The 20,743-nt window shown below is 38.2% G+C and overlaps 1 protein-coding gene and 2 long non-coding RNA genes across 3 annotated transcripts; 2 read left to right on the top strand and 1 right to left on the bottom strand.

Moving 5' to 3' along the window:
- Window positions 1-8,170: 8,170 nt before the first annotated feature.
- On the top strand, window positions 8,171-11,828 carry LOC125742914 (chromobox protein homolog 8-like). The gene is made up of 5 exons (XM_049015360.1): window positions 8,171-8,335; window positions 8,435-8,478; window positions 8,733-8,798; window positions 8,935-9,001; window positions 9,956-11,828. The coding sequence occupies exons 1-5, from the start codon at window positions 8,267-8,269 to the stop codon at window positions 10,763-10,765; spliced, it is 1,056 nt and encodes a 351-aa protein (XP_048871317.1). The 5' UTR covers window positions 8,171-8,266; the 3' UTR covers window positions 10,766-11,828.
- A 2,347-nt stretch (window positions 11,829-14,175) lies between these two features.
- Window positions 14,176-17,822, top strand: LOC125742433 (uncharacterized). The gene is made up of 3 exons (XR_007398103.1): window positions 14,176-14,377; window positions 16,211-16,257; window positions 17,047-17,822. It is a non-coding gene; the product is annotated as an uncharacterized LOC125742433 (long non-coding RNA).
- Window positions 17,823-19,631: 1,809 nt separating this feature from the next.
- On the bottom strand, window positions 19,632-20,685 carry LOC125742734 (uncharacterized). Its single transcript, XR_007398193.1, has 3 exons — window positions 20,188-20,685; window positions 19,952-19,994; window positions 19,632-19,751 (listed from the first exon to the last, which is right to left on the bottom strand). It is a non-coding gene; the product is annotated as an uncharacterized LOC125742734 (long non-coding RNA).
- Between the last annotated feature and the right edge of the window lie 58 nt (window positions 20,686-20,743).

Genomic DNA, 20,743 nt, shown 5'->3' with positions numbered 1-20,743 from the left:
GCCTTTAGAAGTATACAGTCAATGCACCGTTTCCCGGAAACATTTTTTCAATCTGTTGTAATCTTTCAAAGGTCAGTTGTCATGTTCTTTTGTTTCTGTTTTTGCACTTGGTTGCTCAGATTTAAACAGTGAAACTGCTTAAAGGGGGTAAATTAGCACTTTGTTTTTGTTAAAACTGAACTGGATGACTTTTATGATGTGTTTTGCAATAAAAAAAATAAGCAAGGAAGAAAATAACGGCTTACGTGACCATTCTCTCATAGCGCATCGTATATTATTACACCGACAGGAATTAAACAGATCGGCAGCAGTCTTCGCTCGATCTAGAACAAACCGCAAGTAATTTGCATTTTCACAAGGGCTGGGGAGCTAGTCTCACTTCCTGTCATACAAGGCTGTAGACCTTCAAAAACTGGATATATATTTTTTTATATTAAGTAGCCTAATATACTTCTGACGGTACACGTTTACCCTCACCTTCAATTCATAGTGTCATTAAAGCTGCCTTTATATTTAAATTTAGATTCATTACTTAATCACCCTTGGTGACCATTTCAAGCAACATCTTGTTTACGTATTAATTATGAAATCAACACGTTTATCTGGCTATGCGAAGTATAGTGGTTCCCCAGCGCATGATATTTGATCATCATCCCTCTCTCTAATGCGTGGTTATCGTCACTTGAAATTAAAATACAACAGTCACATTTTCTCCGGTAAACTTAAGAGGATTATTTATCTCTGTCTTAAATATCCGTCTCTTATCATCCAGGCCGTAACCTTTCAGGGGCGTCGAGAACACGATCGTGAACAAAGGGCATGTATTATTTTTTCAGTTAACACCGCTGCATCAGTGCTCTATACATTTTGATGGATGAATTCAAGTAACGTGGATTGGAAACGTTTCGAAGTTTCCTGATTTGACAATAAGTAAAACAATGTAACGATCCCACAGTGGTTGAATATAAAGCACTCTACGGAAAAAATGGAATTCGCTACGACCAGGCTGTATAGCAAGAAGATCCCCGAATGATTCAATTCTGCACTGCATTTGAATTTACCCTCAACACTGGAAATTCCACCGAGGGGTTCAGTTGAAACGGACACAGTCTCCTGAATTAATAATCAACCAGCGCATTATATATTTAGATGACTTGCTCCAATAATACGTGTTTAACATTGCCAAGTTTCTAACTTTTCTGATACAGTCTTGCTCTGTATGATATGCCACGTCTTCCTGTTCCTGCTATAGGTATGGGTATGATAACTTAAGATTTTACATCAGCAAGGCAGAAGCACTTTTAAAGGTGTGAAATCTCTATAAGTCTCAACGTTTGTTGTCGTTAAATGGCGAGTTTGCCGAAGAGTTTGGCTACTTGGCGTGCATTTCAATCTGCGACGAGCTTTGTGTGCAAAATTTAGGTATTGCTAACTGTCACCAAATAAAATATTACATACCCCCCCCCCCCCCCAAAAAAAAACGGTATGACTTAGCATTTAAAAACCCTTGTTCTGCGCTTGTGAATGTTATTACTTTGACGAAGAAGAATAGAATCACTTCAACGACCACCTCGGAAAAGTGTTCATTTTAGAGGCCATTTTCTTCCACTTCAGCTCTTAATTTCTAGATGCCAGTGACTCAAACAACCGATTGGCGCCGTTCTGACGATAAATGATGAATGTTACATCTGATCAACTTTCAAGAAGTATTTCTGTTATCTTTCCAGCTTGAGAGGAAAGGTCGGAATATAAACAAGCCAGATCATTATTTCTCAATATGCGTATGACGAGAAGGGTATAATCAGATACACAAACCCAAAGTGACGTAATGTAATCAAACCGAATCCTTTATAATTGTAATATCTGATGTGTTCCCCAAACCACTTTTTACGCCGATTTGTACAAGTAGATATTGCACTGGAGGTTAAGCACGTTGCCGAAGGATAAAGCAGTACACCACTTTTTGGGATTTGAACCTGCAATTATCAGACTCTCTGGTTCAATGAACACCTGGTTCAGCCTCGCCAGCTTCTTCGAGTAAATCCCGAAATAATTCATTCATAACCAGGGCATTTTTATATTTTAAAATTGTGGAACTTGTGAATATATAAAGACTACAAATCTTTAATATAAATAGGCTTTTAATAGCAAGATAAAGTATTATTTGTTATTGTAATGGGACGAAATTTCAGACTACCTGAAAATGTCACTGAGTTATATTTCCGATAATGACCGAGACTGAACACGACAGGATACAGGTCAAAAGTTCTTTTAATTAAACGCTGTTCCTAAGGATATAGTCGCCTGTCTTTAAGACTGGAAGACCCTCCTCTAAACAAAAAAATAGACATTTAGCTTTATATATTGTAGTGACAAATAAGAAAAGCTTAATATTTACAATTTACTCATCACGACTCCTTTTTGAATAGTTGGCAACGCGAAGCACTATGCGCTAGATTCGTTGCACCTCACAGCTATTATAGGCTTTACTTGAATCGACCATTTCCTAATTCATAGGGTCCATGAAAACGGCAGCTTTCGATAGGTTTCCTCGAGCGGACCAGAGAAAATGGCTGTCTGTCTCGTTCAAACAGTGTTATTTGAGACCGGAGTTTTACAAATATAATATGTTTCAAATAAGAGAGTAATGCAGACTTAAGTCGTGTTATTCTGAAATGACTGAATGCTAAACCCAATCAATAACTTACGGTGATGACAGCGTTATCAAAAAAGCTGTTAAGCAATTTAGCTGAGCAAAAGAAAAGCAATTAGAAGATTAATTAAGTATTAATTTGAGGAATCGCTGCTTCAGAAGCCGGAGAGCACCGCTCCCAATTTGTCTTATCCTGCGGAAATGCGCGGTATAGTCATTCATGTTCTCTAAATAAAAACACATGCATCCATTTTTAATATTTAAATATTTGACACTTAGTTATGCCACACTGATAATAAGTTGCAGATTACATGTTTTTGTGCTTGTTTTGTCTCAAGTTTAAGGAACGGCGTAGTTTATATTAACCATAGAAAGCTTCCACATGCCTTTCTTACTCTAGCCTTACTAAATTCGATGATTAGATCCCGAATCAAGATGAACCATTGACTGATCTTTTCACGACTTACATTTCACTACAACTAAACACAGCCGTAGGTGTGCGGTCTACGAATATCAGTGGGCTATGCCTCAGATTTCATTTAGGACCAATCGGAATCTAGAATTATTGCATACAATGAGTTAGAAAGGCTGGAAAGGCCAAAACGACAAACACTTTCATTGATGTATATGGTTTGCTTGATTTACATAAGGCGGTTTTACATTGGTGTACACTGATAATCCTGGAAAGCTTTTGTCTCATAAAACAGAACAATCTGACTGGATGCCAAAACTCCGTTCTTCTACCTGTTCAAATTCCCCGCAGGCCCTACGCTGCTGAGGGCACTACGGCTGTCTGTCTACATAAAACTGCATTTCATTTTGGTCTGGGGAGGCCTAATGTTAATTTCGATTATAGTCGAATACTGATATCGTCAAAATCAGGTTAGGCCGAAAGTCTGCCGTGTCCATTATTATCCACTCAGAAACATTTGAATGGTTTGCAATTTGAAATTAACGATTGAAACGTATATTTTCTGCCTGAACCGTATACGAGTCACGCCGCACGATCCAGAGATCCCATGTATAATTAAGGTATTTAAACGTGTTTATTTGTCCATTGACTTTGTAGCTAGGCAATATTCTAAAATAATGAAGCAGGCATTTCATTTGCATGTGGCCGTAGTAAAAACAAAGGCGTGATGTTTACATTTCTGATGTTTCATGGTAGTAGGTCTGTCAAAACCATGAATGCCTATATTATTTAAGGTTATGATACATATCATTGGCACAACGTTTAAGTTGCCTTGTCTGCACATAGGATTACATGTTTTAGCAAAATAAACAAATACATAGACAGGGGGCTGCGGTATAATGTATAAAATGCAATACATGGCATCAGAATTAATTAAAAATGTAAACATCTTTATAGTCAGGTTTTCAGCGTTGTTTTCTTAATATGTGTATTAAATTGACGTCCATGGTTGTTAAAATCGTCACTGTGAATAGACTAGTCCATAAATAATGCGCTTAACGTCATTTCCTTTTAATATTCTCTATATGGCATCGCTTTCAAATACAACACTAGCACAATTTAAAAGGAAAACTTAAAAGTGATGTAAAGAAATAAACAAACAATAGTGGTGACGCTGAGTAGATAATGAAACCAAATGTTTTTGTCTCATGCGTGAGGCTTTTTCCGTCGTCGGTAATTTGGCTCTGCGCATCGTGCAGTTCTTTGCCCGCGGTAAAGACGGTTGCCCAGATACTAGCGAACCAATAATCTTTTAACAGGTCGACTGTGCTCCCTTATACGGCTGTAACGTTGCTGCAGTGCAGACGCGCAGAGACCAATCATTTACACCACCATAAAAGGAATCCCGCATCCTTTTTTCCTTCTTAGCAGCGCTGCACAATGCGCACTGCAGACCTAATAGATCGGCTCTGCACTATATAGATAAAATATGTAACCCCTGCATGCAAATTTACGTGGGCTATATACTAAATCCCGTGTTGTTCCCTTTGAAGACTGCTGATACATTTTCGCTTTGTGTTTACATGTTTAATATTTTTCACTATGTATAAAAATGTTTTTGTACATCCCATTGATACGCGTTGAATACAGTAAACGCGGAAATGTAACAGAACGCGAAACAAATGGTTAATGTCCAAATCCGATTTGTCTACACCCGCAATGGCGCAATGAGCGATTCTTTTGTCTCTTTCGTACACACCCAACCTTCCATTATCTCTGTCGTGCGTGCTCTTTTTAGATTACCTCCTTTTATTGTCATTATTAATACACATTTCAAGGTAATGCAGAAATGTTTATGCTCCGCAATTACCGAGCTGACAATTAACATGTGAAAATATAATCGGTGAATATGAAAGCTTTCCTGCATAAATTAATTGGCAGCGCTTAATACTGTAAAGATATATAACTTGATTCCGGTTTATACTGTTAAATAGAAGAATATTCTAATGAAAGGAGAGGTACACCAACATAAAGCGAAATGGCGACGCGTATTCTGGGCGAGATCAGCCCCCGCCCCTTTGCCTCTCAAATTCGAAGTTCAAATTCAGTAGCCTATTGCGCGTTACTACTGCTAAAAGGGAAATACGCGAAATTAAAAAAGGATAATATTATGTTTGGTCTCATGAGTTTATGAGTTACATTACAATATTATTCGAAGTGACTTAATAATCGCGTTTCTATCTTCCACATTTAACCATCAAACAGACCTTCTCTACATATCGACTTAACATTTATTTTCAGTCGTAAAGCCGAATTTAATGCGGGAAGTACATTTGGACAGAGCAACATTTATGCTTTGACCCTGTTCTCAAAGTATGACAGTAACGTCTTTGTTGGACTACTACACATAATCATTTCACAGTAATGACGGCTATATTTTCGAATAAACATGTACAGCCAAGTCATTTAAGTCTAATGTTTAATTCCTAGACATCTACCCCATTTATTTTATAGTTCGCTCACAAATAGATGTTTTGTAGCGCTTTCGCCGAACAAAACAATATCATTGATATATACCTGTCTAGAAGAAACGGGGTTTCAATGAATTCCTACAGAAAGAAAAAATAAATTGTATCAACGAACAACAAAGTAATTATTAAGAAATGTGTAAAACGTCTCTAAGATGTGTAGAGAAGTACTTTTGTGAAGCTACTTTTATAGTAGCATTAAACATAAACAATCTTTAAAAGCTTTATTTGATTGTCTCAAATGTTTACTTACCAATAATAATATCGTTCTGCCTATATATATACACACACATATATACATGTGTATATGTATGTATGCATTTTATATAGACAACAGCTTACAGCTATACTTTAATACGAAGATGCATTTATCATAATATGCATAGAATTAGTAAGAACTATAATTATAAGCAGAATAACTAATTATTATATAATTCTGGCGTTACGAATGAGCTATTTTGATTTTTTAATTGACATTTTAACGAATTTTGCAATTTTAATAATGACCATTTAAAGTTTCAGACTGATATCTAGTCTTATGATTGTGTTCGGCAACAAAAGGCTAATACTGCTAATTTACATGCTCGAATATGCGGCTTCTGGAACGTATCGAAAAGATGGTATTTTTTTGTAATGTCGGACCTCCGATAGGCCAATGTAAGTTACTCTTAACATTGTTTAAGCATAATAGCGTAAAATGAAACAGGCATGCGCTGCATTTGCTTGACCTGCTTTTGCGTAGCTCAATCGCCAACAAATTTCCTTAACAATCTAAATACCACAGCTCACTCAACGTTTTCGTTAATTTCGATAACCATACGTCCATATATTTTCCGACCGTTTATCTTGGAACTTAACTAGAAAACTTTAATATACATTTTTATTATAATTTTTAAAAATCTTAAAACAAAAGGGCGGATTGATTGAATCAGAAACGTTTATCCCATCGCTTCCTAAAAATTTCTCTAAAAATAGAATCGTCGAAGATACCAAACGACAAACACTGAATACCATTTTAATAATTTCACAAAATGTTTTTTTTTTTTTTTGCTTAATCGAATAAAGGAGCTTTTTAGATTTTTCGAGTGGAAGACTTTAACAGTGAACATGGAATGATATCAAATTTCCTTCATATTCCCATTGCCTGTGAAGAGGTATTGTTAATGAATTGTGCATAAATTATATAGCCGACATAATAAATAATATTTAAGAATTAATCGCACACTATATGTAATGAATTGCTGCTGATCATCACTACTACTACTGCCACTACTATTACTACTACTACTACTACTAATAATAATAATAATAATAATAGTGGCCACAACAATTTGATACATAAGCTTATATTAATATTGTAAGGAATATGAGTAATATCATTTTTGTGAAAGTTTTTTTTTTTTTTACCAAATTAATATAAAGGATAATGTTTAATAAAACCGATATGTATAATGCGTTTTACATACATAACATTACGAAAAAACTAACGAAATTACGTTATGTTGGTTATTTTGAGACTTTGTGTTCACCTAATTTTATTTTAATTTAGTAATAATAAAATTAAAATATATAAAATATCATAGCAGCAGGCTTCCCTTATAAATTTTAGTAGAAAAATACCTCAAAAAACAGCGAATCTATTATATATTTCTCATACAAAGATTTGATCATACACAGAAAAGGTCATAGATCTCCATGAGGCCTGCTATTGAAATTTATTTCCTTATAAATTTTAGAATATATATTTTAGGACAGTTTTTTTTTCTTTTAACCTTACATTTGTAACTTAAATACTCAAAAAAGGATAACAGATTAATATAGAGGCGTACAATGTAAGCGGATTTCAATGTAAATTTCTTTTCATTTTTACTATAAATGAGAAAAATGTGTTAATTGAAACCGGTAATATGAGAGTACAGCTCATAAGAAAACTAAAGACAGACATAAGTAAAGATGTGCTTACACAGATGGGTTAAAGGATGTTTGCTTTTTCAACAACTAACTGCGGATACTGGGTGACTGAGGTGAATAGTTTTGACTTTGAAGCAAGCAAACAGCAAATATACACTAAATGACCTTATTTACACAAAATTGGCATCAATATATACTTTGGTTATACACATTGGTTGTAGCTAAGTAGTCGAAATACTGGAGTGTGTAACAATTTCATTAGAATAATTTCATTAAGACGTATAATATAAATGATAATATTAATAACACAGATAGCTTTCACCCATGGAAGAAAATAAAAGATATGCAAATACAAACAGCCACGAAGAGCTAACACGAACTGTGCAAAGTGACGTATTTATTAATAATACGCCAAATATGTTAATTTAAGCTTTTAAGCTAGCAGCCCGATCGGCTATATTGGAAAGAACAAACTACACATGAAAGCCATAACTAGTTAAATAGTTATTCGAGACTATAGTGTACTTGCAACACAAGCTTCTCTTCCTCTTAATGGCAAGCTCCTCCTCCTTAACTTAGCAACCTGAGCACGTAGCGACAGATAGACCAATGGGCTTCCTCTAAATGATTCCACCGACAACCGTGCCTAGGCAACACATTAAAACGTAATGACGTCTTTGCTGGATATGAGTATTATGGGTTGTCTGGAATTCAGCATCGAGTGGAGAGGGGATAAATATCTAACGGTAGATAGAAGTAAACATGGAGTTGTCGGCTGTTGGGGAGCGGGTGTTCGCGGCTGAGTCTATTATCAAACGGCGAATAAGAAGAGTATGTAAAGCCAGCGACGTATTTCTTATTTTTCAGAATTATGGGGTAATAGCGTTTCACTAACTACGTATATTTTTCTCCCTTTCATTACACTTGCAGGGTCGAATGGAGTATCTCGTGAAATGGAAAGGATGGTCTCCGAAGTGAGTAGTTTCTACCACGCAAACATCGCAAGCGAGATACTCTGCTGGCGGCTCTCGTTTTGATACGTCACTGTAGCGAGCTCGCGACGTCGCTGCAGACCTGCTGGTTTTGTTGTTCTATCCCTCTGCTAGCTCGTTAACATTAGATATATGCGCAATTAGATGTCGATTTCATATAATTGCTCTGCATATTCTGCTAGAGACGCGGAACACGGCAGTGACTCCCCTGTCAGCGTATTGTTGTCGCTCCGTAGGTACAGCACATGGGAGCCGGAGGAGAATATCCTGGACTCCCGTCTCTTCGCTGCTTTCGAGGAGAGGTAAGCTTGTCCGTAGCAGGCCTTCACGCCAGCGTAGGAGGGACGTGTGTTAAACCAGCTAGTCGGCATTAATCGCACAGGCACCAGCGTGTATTTGTATGCCGCCGCTGGATATGTATTATATTTGCTGTTACAGAGAGCGGGAGCGGGAGCTGTTTGGACCTAAAAAGAGGGGACCAAAACCGAAGACTTTCCTTCTAAGAGTAAGTACAATGTTTGTGTTATACTGACCTAAAAGAGTATCTGTCAAATTGGTGCTATGGTCAAATCTGCTGTCAGGTACGTAGCATGTAAACAGACTAAGCTGCACTCCACGCACTTATATTTGACTTTGGCAGTTCAACCCAGCTGCAAGACGGTTTCATATTAAGCACCTGTAATACCAACACCTTGCTAGAAAGAAAAAAAGGACGACTGAGATAGGAGTTGCCATAGATTGGCTATTCGTTGGCAGCCTTTTCTGAAGATTACTACAGAAATACTGTCAAAATTGCTGGCCACAATCCTACATCTAAACTGAGAACTAAAGCGATGTAGCTATCAGCGGTCCTTGTGTAAGTTCTTTATATTGTGTAAGTGATGCCATGGGCTAATACAGGCTGGCTCCAGCTCAAGTATGTGGGGTGGGCCACTGGACTCTGGAGAGACTGGAGGTGGTGTGTAAAAGTGTCTCACAGATATTTTGGCTTGCTTGCTTACTGTTTAATAATCGGTAACTGGTCGGCATTATCCCAGCCACCCTTGGTGTTCTGAGTGTGTGATTGGATGGGCAAGCCCCACCACGGAGCCAGGCATGTTTTAAAGTGTGTGTATAGTTTAGTGCAGATAATAATAATTAGTGTAACTTTCTGCAGTCATACAGAAATTCGCAATACATGATACCTATAATTTAGGTAAATGCATTGCATTTTCTTAAGTGCAGGATTAATGGAGAGGATACCCTCATTTAGAAATTCATCTGCATGTCCAATTGACTGCTGTGTATATTATGACAATACATTGACATTATTTCGGACCAGCGTTCCCTGTAGGCTGCCCCCTGCTGTGTTTCTGGGTTACACTCAATTCTCACTGCAATCCTCTGTGAAAGATGATGGGATGGATGGTTTAATAAATTGGTTGTCTTCATCTTGTAACCATCCGCCCACCCCCGATAGGCTGAAGCTAAGGCGAAAGCAAAGATGTATGAATTCCGCAGCGAAGCCACAAGGGGAATCCGAGTGACATTTCCCAGTCCGGAACCCGTCGTCACGCCACGAGCCCGCGAGGGCCTTCGTGCTATCGTTCCCATGATTTTCCCCCCCAGCACGGTCAACAGGGGAGAGAGTGTTCGCGTCCGTCCTGGGGAGGCAGCACGGGAACACCGACCCGCTGTGCTGACAAAGCCAGGTCCAGAAGGCTTGATCTCTACGCCCAAGAAGAGAGGGCCTAAACCAAAGATACGTTTCAAAGATGACCTGTACAGCGAAGCAGAGCATTCAAAGAGAAGGTCTGAGGAACACGTGACTTATCTCCCGGTCAAAATGAGGAAGCACACCCCTATGGAGAGTGAGAAGACAATGCCTCTGAGGCTGATTAAACTGCCTCAGAGGCATCAGGAAGATCCTGGTTATTCTCAAGTGCAGATGCGGGCTGTGGCAAGTGGAAGCTCAGAGCAGCGCCTCGGGTCGGAGAGGAGCTCGCATGCACACAGAGCAAGCCTGGAAATGCAGAGCTGCAGGACTCCAGAGTGCCCAGACCGCATGCCCTGTGTCCATCCCAGGCTGCAACGTTTGGCATCGCAACAATCGTCGCTCATTGCCAAAATCCCTGTGACGAGGATTCTTGGACAGGCTGAGGAAGATTCTTGGAGCCCATGTTTGGGGAACATGGAGAAAGTTGTGGTGACAGATGTGACAACGAACTTTTTGACGGTAACAATAAAGGAGAGCTCTACAGACCAAGGATTCTTCAAAGATAAAAGATGATTGTATAATCTTACTTGCCTCGCGTCACGAGACTTTCTTAACTGTTTTCTTTGAAAATAATCCTTACTTAATGGGATCATTTAACAATTAAAAAAATTCTATATAACAGTACGGAAATTATTACATGTCAGTTTGTGTGTACAGATGTGGGACTAGATGTAATGGTTAAAAGACACAAAGTCCCTAGACAGTATATAACATCTAACTTAGACCATTTGTAAAGGGGTCGTATGAATCAAATGCATTAACTGTAGTTAGTGTATGTTTTAAAAATCTGGAAATATAACAACTCCTAAAATTTAAAGGTGAAAGTTGAATGTATAATCATAAACATTTTATGTATTTTGGTTGAGTTACAGAGGAATTATTATTTAATTTCCAGTGCAGAATATTGCAGCAGCACTTTTCGTAATGCACAGTGTGAATGTGTTAAAAAAAAATGCATAAGATTTTTTGAATTCCTAAGTAAAGTTTCAGAAAATGTCCAGCAGTTTCCTTTTGCCTGTTTAATAGACCCAAAAATAACATTTACGCTCAGTATTAACTGCAACATAATCAAAATGCAGTGAGATGAAAACGACATTACAGTATTAAATCTATCTGATGCCAGAAAAATTAAGTAACTTCATGTTCTGAACAATTTTAGAGTGTGTTCAGTAACATCAAGATGTTTATCGAAATGCTGTTGACTTGGATGTATTTAATGTTGGAAATAACATTCACTTTCCCGCTTGGTCAACTTGGCTCCGTGGTTCTAGTGCATTGGCATATAAATCATTGCAATACATTTTTTTGTGGCGTTGATAACGAATTTTTATGTAAAACCTGTAAAATTGCATTAAGTGAACTGTTGCAGGAAATTATGTATAATCTTTGTAACTATTTTCATGCCTTATTCTGTGGGTAGAATGGAAATTTGTTTCTGTTGTTTTAAACCAATTTGCCTTTCGTGCGCACATTTCGCAGTGTCAGTATACAATTATTTTTACACTATTGAGCAGAACATTGACATTTGTATTTTATGTATGTATGTGTGCGAATAAACTTTTTAGTGTTTTCCTGATCTTTTCGAGACGTCGATAAATGTTAATATCGACTCTAATTTTGTTTGTTGTATAAATTAACTCGGTAAAAATTCGGCACGCGAAAGACAGTTTTGTCTAATTACGCTCACTTCAAGTAGGAACTGAAATTTAATTGTAATGTAGTTAACAAACCGGGAAACCGCCCATTGTATTGGCCTAGTATAGATAATAATGTAGACCCTGATCCCGTCCTGGAAAATTAAACGTAAATGACATCGAAGTCTCCATTATACGGAAAATTACCCTTTAAACCAGAAAACTCCGTATAGAGTGTAACCACATTGCACCTGTTATGTCAAGTGGCCGCCAAAACCATGCTTTAGATAAAATGTTTATCATTCGATTTCAACAGTGTCTCTATTTTCTCTGGCCTAGTTAATGCGTGATTAAAGATTAAAAAATAAATTACAAATTGACAAATTGTCAATCGGTAACTGAAATCTTAGGTATTAAAAAAGCGGACATTTTACATCAAATTTACATAGATCATTTGACGCGGTAATTATCGTCCATGTTAAGCAGGGCACCACATAATTTACCTTTTCTGAAAGAATAGGTTATATTTCTATTGAAAGATAAGACGTTCAATCGATTTTCATCGTTTTCATCCTTGAGAGATTAAGGAGGAAAGTCACGAAGGATTTTTATATCACTTAAGTCAGTTTTGTAGTCTTTATAGGTCTGAAAATTAATTTGAATATAAGTAAACCATCAAATCTGCTAAATTTACATAGTGTGCGATGTATTAGAATATATTTAAAGTTGGTTGGGTCACAAAAAATGGAGATAAAAAAAATATATATTTTTTACAGTACTGTTCAGCAGCTAAGCGCTGTCTTTTGTCATACATGGGTCCCAGTATTTATAATATCGGTACTTAAAGAAACACTGGAAAAATACCTTCCTGAAACATTTAAAAGGGTTTAGTCCAAATTATCCAAATTTGACGTTTAAAATAGTTTACAGTCTTCACGTAGTAATTTTGATCGTATCTTTGTTGCATTAATATGAAAATAACTTTAGAAATTAAGATTTATTGTAGTATTACAGATGCTAAATTTTACGTTGAAAGTTGACATTCGGTAAATATGTGGATTTTTATCAATGAAATTCCTAAAAATATATGCCGTAATCAGTAAAGAAAATACCAAGAATACTATATTGCATTCGACATTTTTTGAAAATATAACGAAAATATTTTTCAGTATACGCTGCACTCCGATTGCATTAATATGAATTTTAGGGTACATTTTTAGCATTAATATTTATATCAGTAAAATTACAACAAGCCTCCCCCGATGTATATGAATGCTCCAGTGAAGCTTTTTATCTCAGAGAAAAATTCAAAAGCATTTTAAGAAATCCTGGTAACAGCCTAAACAAATGTTTAGACGACGAGTCAAATTTAGTTGAAAAAGAAAGCTGCTTCGAGCATTTTCTGTATAAAAAGTGGTGCGTACTAACTGACGTGTTTCTTCTGCATTGGTGTTCAATTCCTTACCCGTCATTAAACATGCAGTATTTCTGCACCTCCGTAGCTTGTTCATACTTGAGGGCGTCACTTAGGCCTACAGTTACCTATATGGCTAATCATTTAGAAGTGTAGTACTACATATTACGCATATTAAAAGTTTAGCTCCCACGAAATCACTTTATTTAAACCCGTATAGACTCTTCAATCCCCGTTTCTGAATAATTCCGGCAACAAAACTCACCATAGTTTAACAATCGTAAAATACGCATAATGCCCTTTGTATCTCCTCAGCAATGTCCTCTACGCAAATACGTACGTACAGTATAACTGATTAATTTGTTACTTTCCCCACAATTTTCTCCATAGATATTATTTCCACTACTTCGGAATATTGCTGGCATGTCTGACATTCACGGAGAATCTGAAATCAACTACACTACTCGAAACTGTCTTCGTGTGAGGAAAAAGGATATTGCTCGATATTTTATTCGCTTCGATGTAATTTCTATCCTTTATTTTAAGCTTATTGCACTACCGTCCTATCATATATTCTCAGTCAGTGGCCTACTTTCAACAAAGTTACACTAATGATTTATAGTGGATGTTTTTGTATTACATGCACACAATAGTGCATTCAGATTTAATAATGTTTTGTATTGCTGCATTTTTTTCAGATTCAGGTGTATAATAGGCTATTTCACCGAAGGAGTCCCCACAAAATCCAGTTAACGAATTGACATTGTTGTACTTAGACGATCTTCGTAGTATAATAGTAAACATTTAGTAAGCTGTAATGTGATAACCACATTTTCTCATGAGAAGAAAAATGGCTTGAAAGTGAAAGGCAGTGAACAGTTCATTAATTTGACAGATGTTACAGGCTGCCCTATATGAGACATATAATATTAAAATTAGGCTGTATAAAATAAGCCTTTCATGTAAGTTTCCATGTTTTCCTAGTTCGAGGCACGTGTTTTCCATCGGGGGAAAAAATCGGTTAAAGCTTCTAATTTGGTCAGATGTTACACTTGCGGCGCGGCGATCGCTAAAGCAGTAAGTCTGATGTCGGTGTGACTTTTCTTATACGTTTAGCCGCTTCTTTTCCGCGTTAAGCCTGAAGTCACAGACGCCATTTTTAAACACTCGAATAACAGTGAGACGTGCCAGAAATGTACAAACTAGTCCCGCTGTACTATTGAAAGAGAAGTGAATTACTATATTGACCTCGGCTGCAGGTCAGGGACGGCTTCATAGCTGACCGCTCAGTCATGACGGCTCACCGATAGCAGCGACCCCTCCCACACCGGCTCTGTTTCCTCGTATTTCCTGTGCGCTTTTTATTTCGGTATCATGTGTTCAGCTACTTAACAATAATTTCTTTAAGCAAAATCTTTTGGGCTTCACAAAAGCAAGCGCAGAGTTTTTGAGATACACGCCCATGTTATTATATGTTTTGCTTACATTTACTACATTTGTTTGAATACGCACTAAACATTTGCGTACAATTCAATGTTTTTGCTTTTGAACAACAGTTCCGCGGCGCTCACAGGCGGCTTATATAAAAAGTGTTAAAATCGTTATCGTATAAGTAACCTGTTCATTATAAGAATAACTTAGTTGTCACTTAAGAGATATACATTTACTACACATGGTGTTTCCGAGCTGAGAGTAAAGATTAGCTATGTATATGTTTGCATATCAACAGAAATGCTATACAAAAAACCAAGGGACTTATTGTCTGATCAGTTGTATCATCCATCAACTTCACTCTGCACTTTTACCCTATAGACCAAGACAATTTATCACGCACACCGCACATAAGAAAGATAAATGTTCAGTCAGCATGCATTTGCCCTGGTTTTGTCAACAGCATCTGAAATCTTATTTACATCTGTCTGCAATATCTCGTGCTGTTTTTAACATGCATTATTAACGCCAGTAGTTAAGATACTCACACACCAATTTCCAGTATTAGAACGTGAAAAAATAAGCTTCTGTCTAAAACTGGAATGACTGACAGCCAATGATTCAGTATCTGGTATGAATAACTCTAATTGTGTCAAAGCACAACCAAATTAGCTTTAAATAATTGCCAAATGGCTTCGTTTTTAATTAAATGTATTCTTGTTTAAATATCAATTCCAAACAGACTGGAATATCTCTTTTTAAAGCCAAAGTCTGATATGTACTGCGAGTCAGTTAATGTGAAGCTAGTTTAAATTTGCTCCTCTGCATACATCTCTAAAATAGTTTTACTTGGATATCTTGAAATTGTTTATCTTCTATAATCTTGGCTTGCCATGTAAAGTCACCAGCAATTAGTAATTAAGAATGAGTACACAAGGGGGGGGGAGTTTTTGAGAGTCCTGGATGTGCAGGGGGAAGATCTGAGCTTGGAGGTCGTCAACCATAGCTGTTGTCACAGTGAAGCTGTCATGGTCCGATCTTCAGGTTGGTTTCACAGTCTTGGTGTTCCAGCCACCGTGAGTGTGCCGTGTGCAGATAATGAATGAGAGCATAGCTGTATAGCACAGGGAGTTCCACTCAGCGCGGAAAGGACTCGCAAAGTCTGAGTGAGGAGTTCCTGACGCAGGCGAAGAGCACTGCAATGTGTATCTGGTATCTGTTTACTCAATAATCTGGGTTTTTTTTTTGGTATAATATATTTCACAAGTGTCAGAGTTGTTGTTAGGAGCCTTGAGATGGCAGAAGTGGGGAAACACAGCAGGGTTGCGTTCAACAACTGCCCCCAGTTGGGCTCCAGTAGGGACAAGGATATCCTGGATTCAGGAGGGGAAAAACTTTACAGGGGCCCTTGGATGTGGAAAATTTGGGGGGCAAGGAGACATTTTGTCAGAAGGCAACAAATTTCTCCCTCTGCTCCAGGTCTCTGATCTCCCCTGTGGCTTTGGTGGAATGGAACAGCAAAAAAGGTGAGAAGAAATAACGGCTTATCGGAGGCAGATGGAAGTGTTTGTAAAATTCAGATTATTGGTAAATGTCAGGCATCACATTTAAAGCTGATCTGCTCTCCTTTGCACACAACAGGCCAAGGAGACAGGCACAGTTCAGGCAGGTATTGTAGAATAAGAGTGACATGCGGTATGCTGCTGGCACCTGGCGAAATTAATGCCCCTGACCAGTCCATAGGGGGTGCTCATGAGCAGCAAACCTGTACTTACCACCTGGGCCAGCAGTGTACACAAGTCAATGTCAAGTACACTGAGGTTAATCACACATACAGCCATGAAAAAAATGAGAGACCACTCAAATCTGCATTTAAAATCCTGGTTGAATCATGTTTCTGCTGGCAGGAGGCTACGCTGAACAGCGGGTTCCTTCCAGGTTCAAAACTTCACAACAGCAGTACACAAGAATAATGTGAAGCATTAGACACTGTGAACAACCAAAAACCAGCCAGGTAGAAGCAACTTTCTAATGCCGTATATGACTGTCAACTTATCCAGCAGTTTCTCATGAATCGTAGCAAGACACCAAGTGACCTTCAAAAGGAACGGGAAACATTAAGTGCAGGTGTGAAGTGCATTGCTGGGACAGTTCGTATCAGGCTCCTAGAAGCAGGACTGAAGACCCATGAAGCAAAGAAGATGCTCTTTATTAATGAGAAATGGGGAAGAATCAGGCTGCGAAATGAGTGAACCAAAAAATTGTGCTGTGATCTTTTAATTGTTCATTCATGTTATCTGTCCTTGTGCTAATAGACCAGCTGTTTTAAACAAAGAGTCGGATGGTGACGCCTTTCCTGGATTCAGACTGACATCGTCATGCCGGAACACCAGACTCCAGAAAATATCAGAAATCTGCTGGAAATCCACAAACCTACAGCTGTTCCAACACTATGAGAAATTAATTTATTATGATCTGTCTGTACTTTTGTTCTTTTCTTATTATATCTTTTAATTTTTTACTGTTGCTGTTTTTAAATTAGGTGAAAAAAACATTTGTTGCATATTTGAATGCAAAATTTGTAGCATTATTCGTCTTCTACAGATTTTTTTACGCAGTCCCTTGGGATTGGCCCCCCCCTCTCAGAGGAATTCACTCCGTCTCAGAGCAGAATGCCATTAGAGGTTGTTTTTGGGGGAGCAACAAAGTGCCCATTCATTCCCCCATCTCCACGGGGATCTGGGCTCGGGGAACATGTGACCCGAAAGGCCAACCTGAGGAGAGCTATGAAAACGAACCTGGCTCAGCGCATGCTGCGAGGCGTGCAGCGGCGCGGCTGAACAACGTGCAAGGGTTCGAATCAGGGAGGAAGCTTCGCATAAACGCCCGGATCCGCCGGGGTAGCTCATGCACCGTTTTCATACCATTTAATCTACAGTGCAACTTTAGAAAATGTGAAAAAGAGTGACAGCGAGAGTGAGAGCAAGAGAGAGAGAGAGAATAAGCTGGACAATACTGAAACGGAGCACAGTGTATTTGCTCTAAAGTGTGGATTCTGCCATCAATGTGTGTATATGTAATAAAATTATATATTGTACAGTATGGACATTTTGACAGTGATTATTTGTGTATGACAACTGAGTTTATAACATGCTATTAAACTATTTTTATTCTTAAAAGAAGATATAGAATCTGAGATATGCTACATCACTGTTTAACTATAACAATGCGTTCTTTGGCTATTTTATTCTCTTTGTCTTTTTACTATTAGTAGATACTAATTTAAATCTTACACTACAGACATCACGGAATGTATGAACGACGTAATAAATAAATGTCGCTGCCTACTGTATGAGGATGATCAGCAAGTCAAGTAGGCAAACTGAGAGAAGCCTTTTCACTTCTGCCACTTAAGTGACCCATGAGGGTGAGGGGTCACTCACACTCATGTTACATCACATTTCAGTTTGACAGGACTGTGAAGGCATGAGGATGATGTCTGAGCTACTTTGCAGCATCTCGCACATGTCAAGCTTGCAGAGGTCCATCAGGTTTATTTGTGGCCAGAATTCTGTGGGAATTACTCTGCTTATCGTGGATACCAGTTTCGCTCAACTCCAAAACTGCAATCGTCATAACATCCATCTCCTAACCACTTACCCTAATCATGATTATAAACGGAAAACTCATTTTTCGAAGCAACTTAGAAATCTCTTAAGACAAAGCATTTGACTTAAAAGCAAATTCATCCTCAACCAATCTAATTCAAAATTATAAATCATAAATATGGCATCTTACGCTATTATGACTACACGAACACTAGGCAAGGTGACATCTACTGATCAGCCATAATATCGAAAAATCCACTGACAGCTGAAGTGAATAAAATTTATTATCATGTTACAATGTCACCTGTCAAGGGTGCCATTATATAATAGGTGAGTGAACAGTCTGTTCTTGAAGTTGATACATTGAGAGCAGGAAAATTGGCAAGTGTATGGAACTGAGGGACTTTTACAAGGACAAAACCATGATGGTTAGATGATTGGGTGAGAGCATCTTCAAACCGGGAGGTCTTGTGGTGTGTTACTGGTATGCAGTGGTCAGTACCGACCAAAAGTGGACCAAGGAAGGGCAACCAGTGAACCGTGATGGGGTCATGGGCATCTAAGGCTCATTGGTGTGCGTGGGGAGTGAAGGCTAGTCTGTCTGGTCTGGTCCCACAGGAGAGACACGGCAGCACAAGCTACTGAAAATGTTAATGCTGGCTATGACAGAAAGGTGTCAGAAAAACGGTACATCTCAGCCTGCTGCTCCAGGGGCTCCGTAGCCACAGACTGCTCACATTGCCCATGCTGACCCCTGTCCAATGCGAAAAGTACTTACAATTGGCATTTGAGTGTCAGATCTATACACTCTCAGAAAACAAGTAAAAATATACCTTTATTTGTCCCTGGGGCTGTACCCTTAAGGGTCTACCAGTTGTACCCTTAGCTATAGGTAACCTTAAAATGCACAGGAAAGAACATTCCTGTATCATTGATGGCACATTAATAATGTTTATACTTTTGAGATGTTCCCAGCCCCCATTTTACTACAGATCTACCACGTAAATGTGAAAGTTTGCTGAGAATTAAGCCACTGATGTCACGCATACTAAACATACTTGTGACCAGTCACTCTTATATTTCTCATTTTAATGTATACAATCTCGTAATGGTGGGAGTGTACACAAAAAAGTACAATATTTCAAACAATTTTGAAACGTAATTATTTGTAAACATTTGCAGTCAAACTATGCTGTTGGGACGTGTATTTAACGAAAAGAAAACACGTCTCTGGAATTTGCTAACTACTGCAGTGCATGATGGGTACAATATTTGGAGGCTACTTAAATTTCGTCATATATAACTGTTGCAACTGGCAAGGCAGGACCTAGGTGTGACTTTGCAGCATAGTCCATTTTTACCCAGGTCTTACTGTACAGTCATTCCGCCACTGCCTCAAATGCTGCAATTCTCTGTAAAATATGCAACAATATGTTACCCTAAAACAACTTTGTTTTTTTATGGTACAATGTGGAAAACTTTCTCAAACGACTCCACTGAATACTCCACCTAAAAATTAACCGATTTCTCAGCTCTTTCAACCTGTTATGTTTTGTTACAAAAAGAACCATTGCCTTAGCGTTGAAAAATTTTGCCTTCAGCGGTTTCATACCTGTGCGGTAGGGCTGACAGCTTGTGTGACTGGCTTCTTACAGCTGAAATACAATACGATATAAATATTTCTGTGGTTACAGTTAGTCAAAATAATTAATGGCTTGGATAAAAATGTATGACATACGCATTCAGTAATGGCACAGCATTCATGTCATGGAGCTTGTAGGTAGTATTTACTCATGTAACGCTGTGAAAGATGTGTGCAAACATTTGTGGAAAGAAAAAACGAAAGACCTAGCATCTGGAGTCAGCTGAGATGTGAAATGTCAAGGAGCGAAAACTCAGTACTGGTAACTGACGCTAGACGGCAGTAGAGAATCTTCTGCAGTGAGCCCTTCCAAGTCCTGGGCGCTGTATCACTGCACGGTTTTGTGTGCACACGCTCGTGAGATATAGGAATCTGTTTTCAGTATACAAGCTGGCACGACATAAATTGCTGATAGTAAGTGTTATGATATTGTTTATTTCGGATTGCATTTGTTTGGATCTGAAAAGCTGAAATTTACCCGCAGACCCTCAGAGAGGGTCTCCTCTCGAGACTCCTCCCAAAAAACACGCATAATTTTAAGATCGGCAGTATACTGATATAACGAGGTCGGGAATCACGTGCATTTTCATTCTGTTCATCCAGTCTGTATTCGTTTAATGCCGAGTTGTATTTTCTCACATCTAACAAGAATACCTCCACATCCAGATGTTTAATTCCCTTTATACTAACGTTAAGGGTGTCGTTTGTTTTCGTTCCTCCCCTACATTTTATTATATGCATCTCAATTCTTGTCCCCAAACA

Source organism: Brienomyrus brachyistius, chromosome 5 (genome assembly GCF_023856365.1).
Source record: "Brienomyrus brachyistius isolate T26 chromosome 5, BBRACH_0.4, whole genome shotgun sequence".
NCBI lineage: Eukaryota > Metazoa > Chordata > Actinopteri > Osteoglossiformes > Mormyridae > Brienomyrus > Brienomyrus brachyistius.
This window is presented reverse-complemented; position numbering and strand designations above follow the sequence as displayed.

Coding starts and splice junctions, on each gene's coding strand:
- LOC125742914 (XM_049015360.1), top strand. CDS start 8,267: ATGGAGTTGTCGGCTGTTGGGGAGCGGGTGTTCGCGGCTGAGTCTATT. Junction 8,479..8,732: donor TGGAAAGGATGGTCTCCGAA/GTGAGTAGTTTC, acceptor GTCGCTCCGTAG/GTACAGCACATGGGAGCCGG. Junction 9,002..9,955: donor CGAAGACTTTCCTTCTAAGA/GTAAGTACAATG, acceptor CACCCCCGATAG/GCTGAAGCTAAGGCGAAAGC.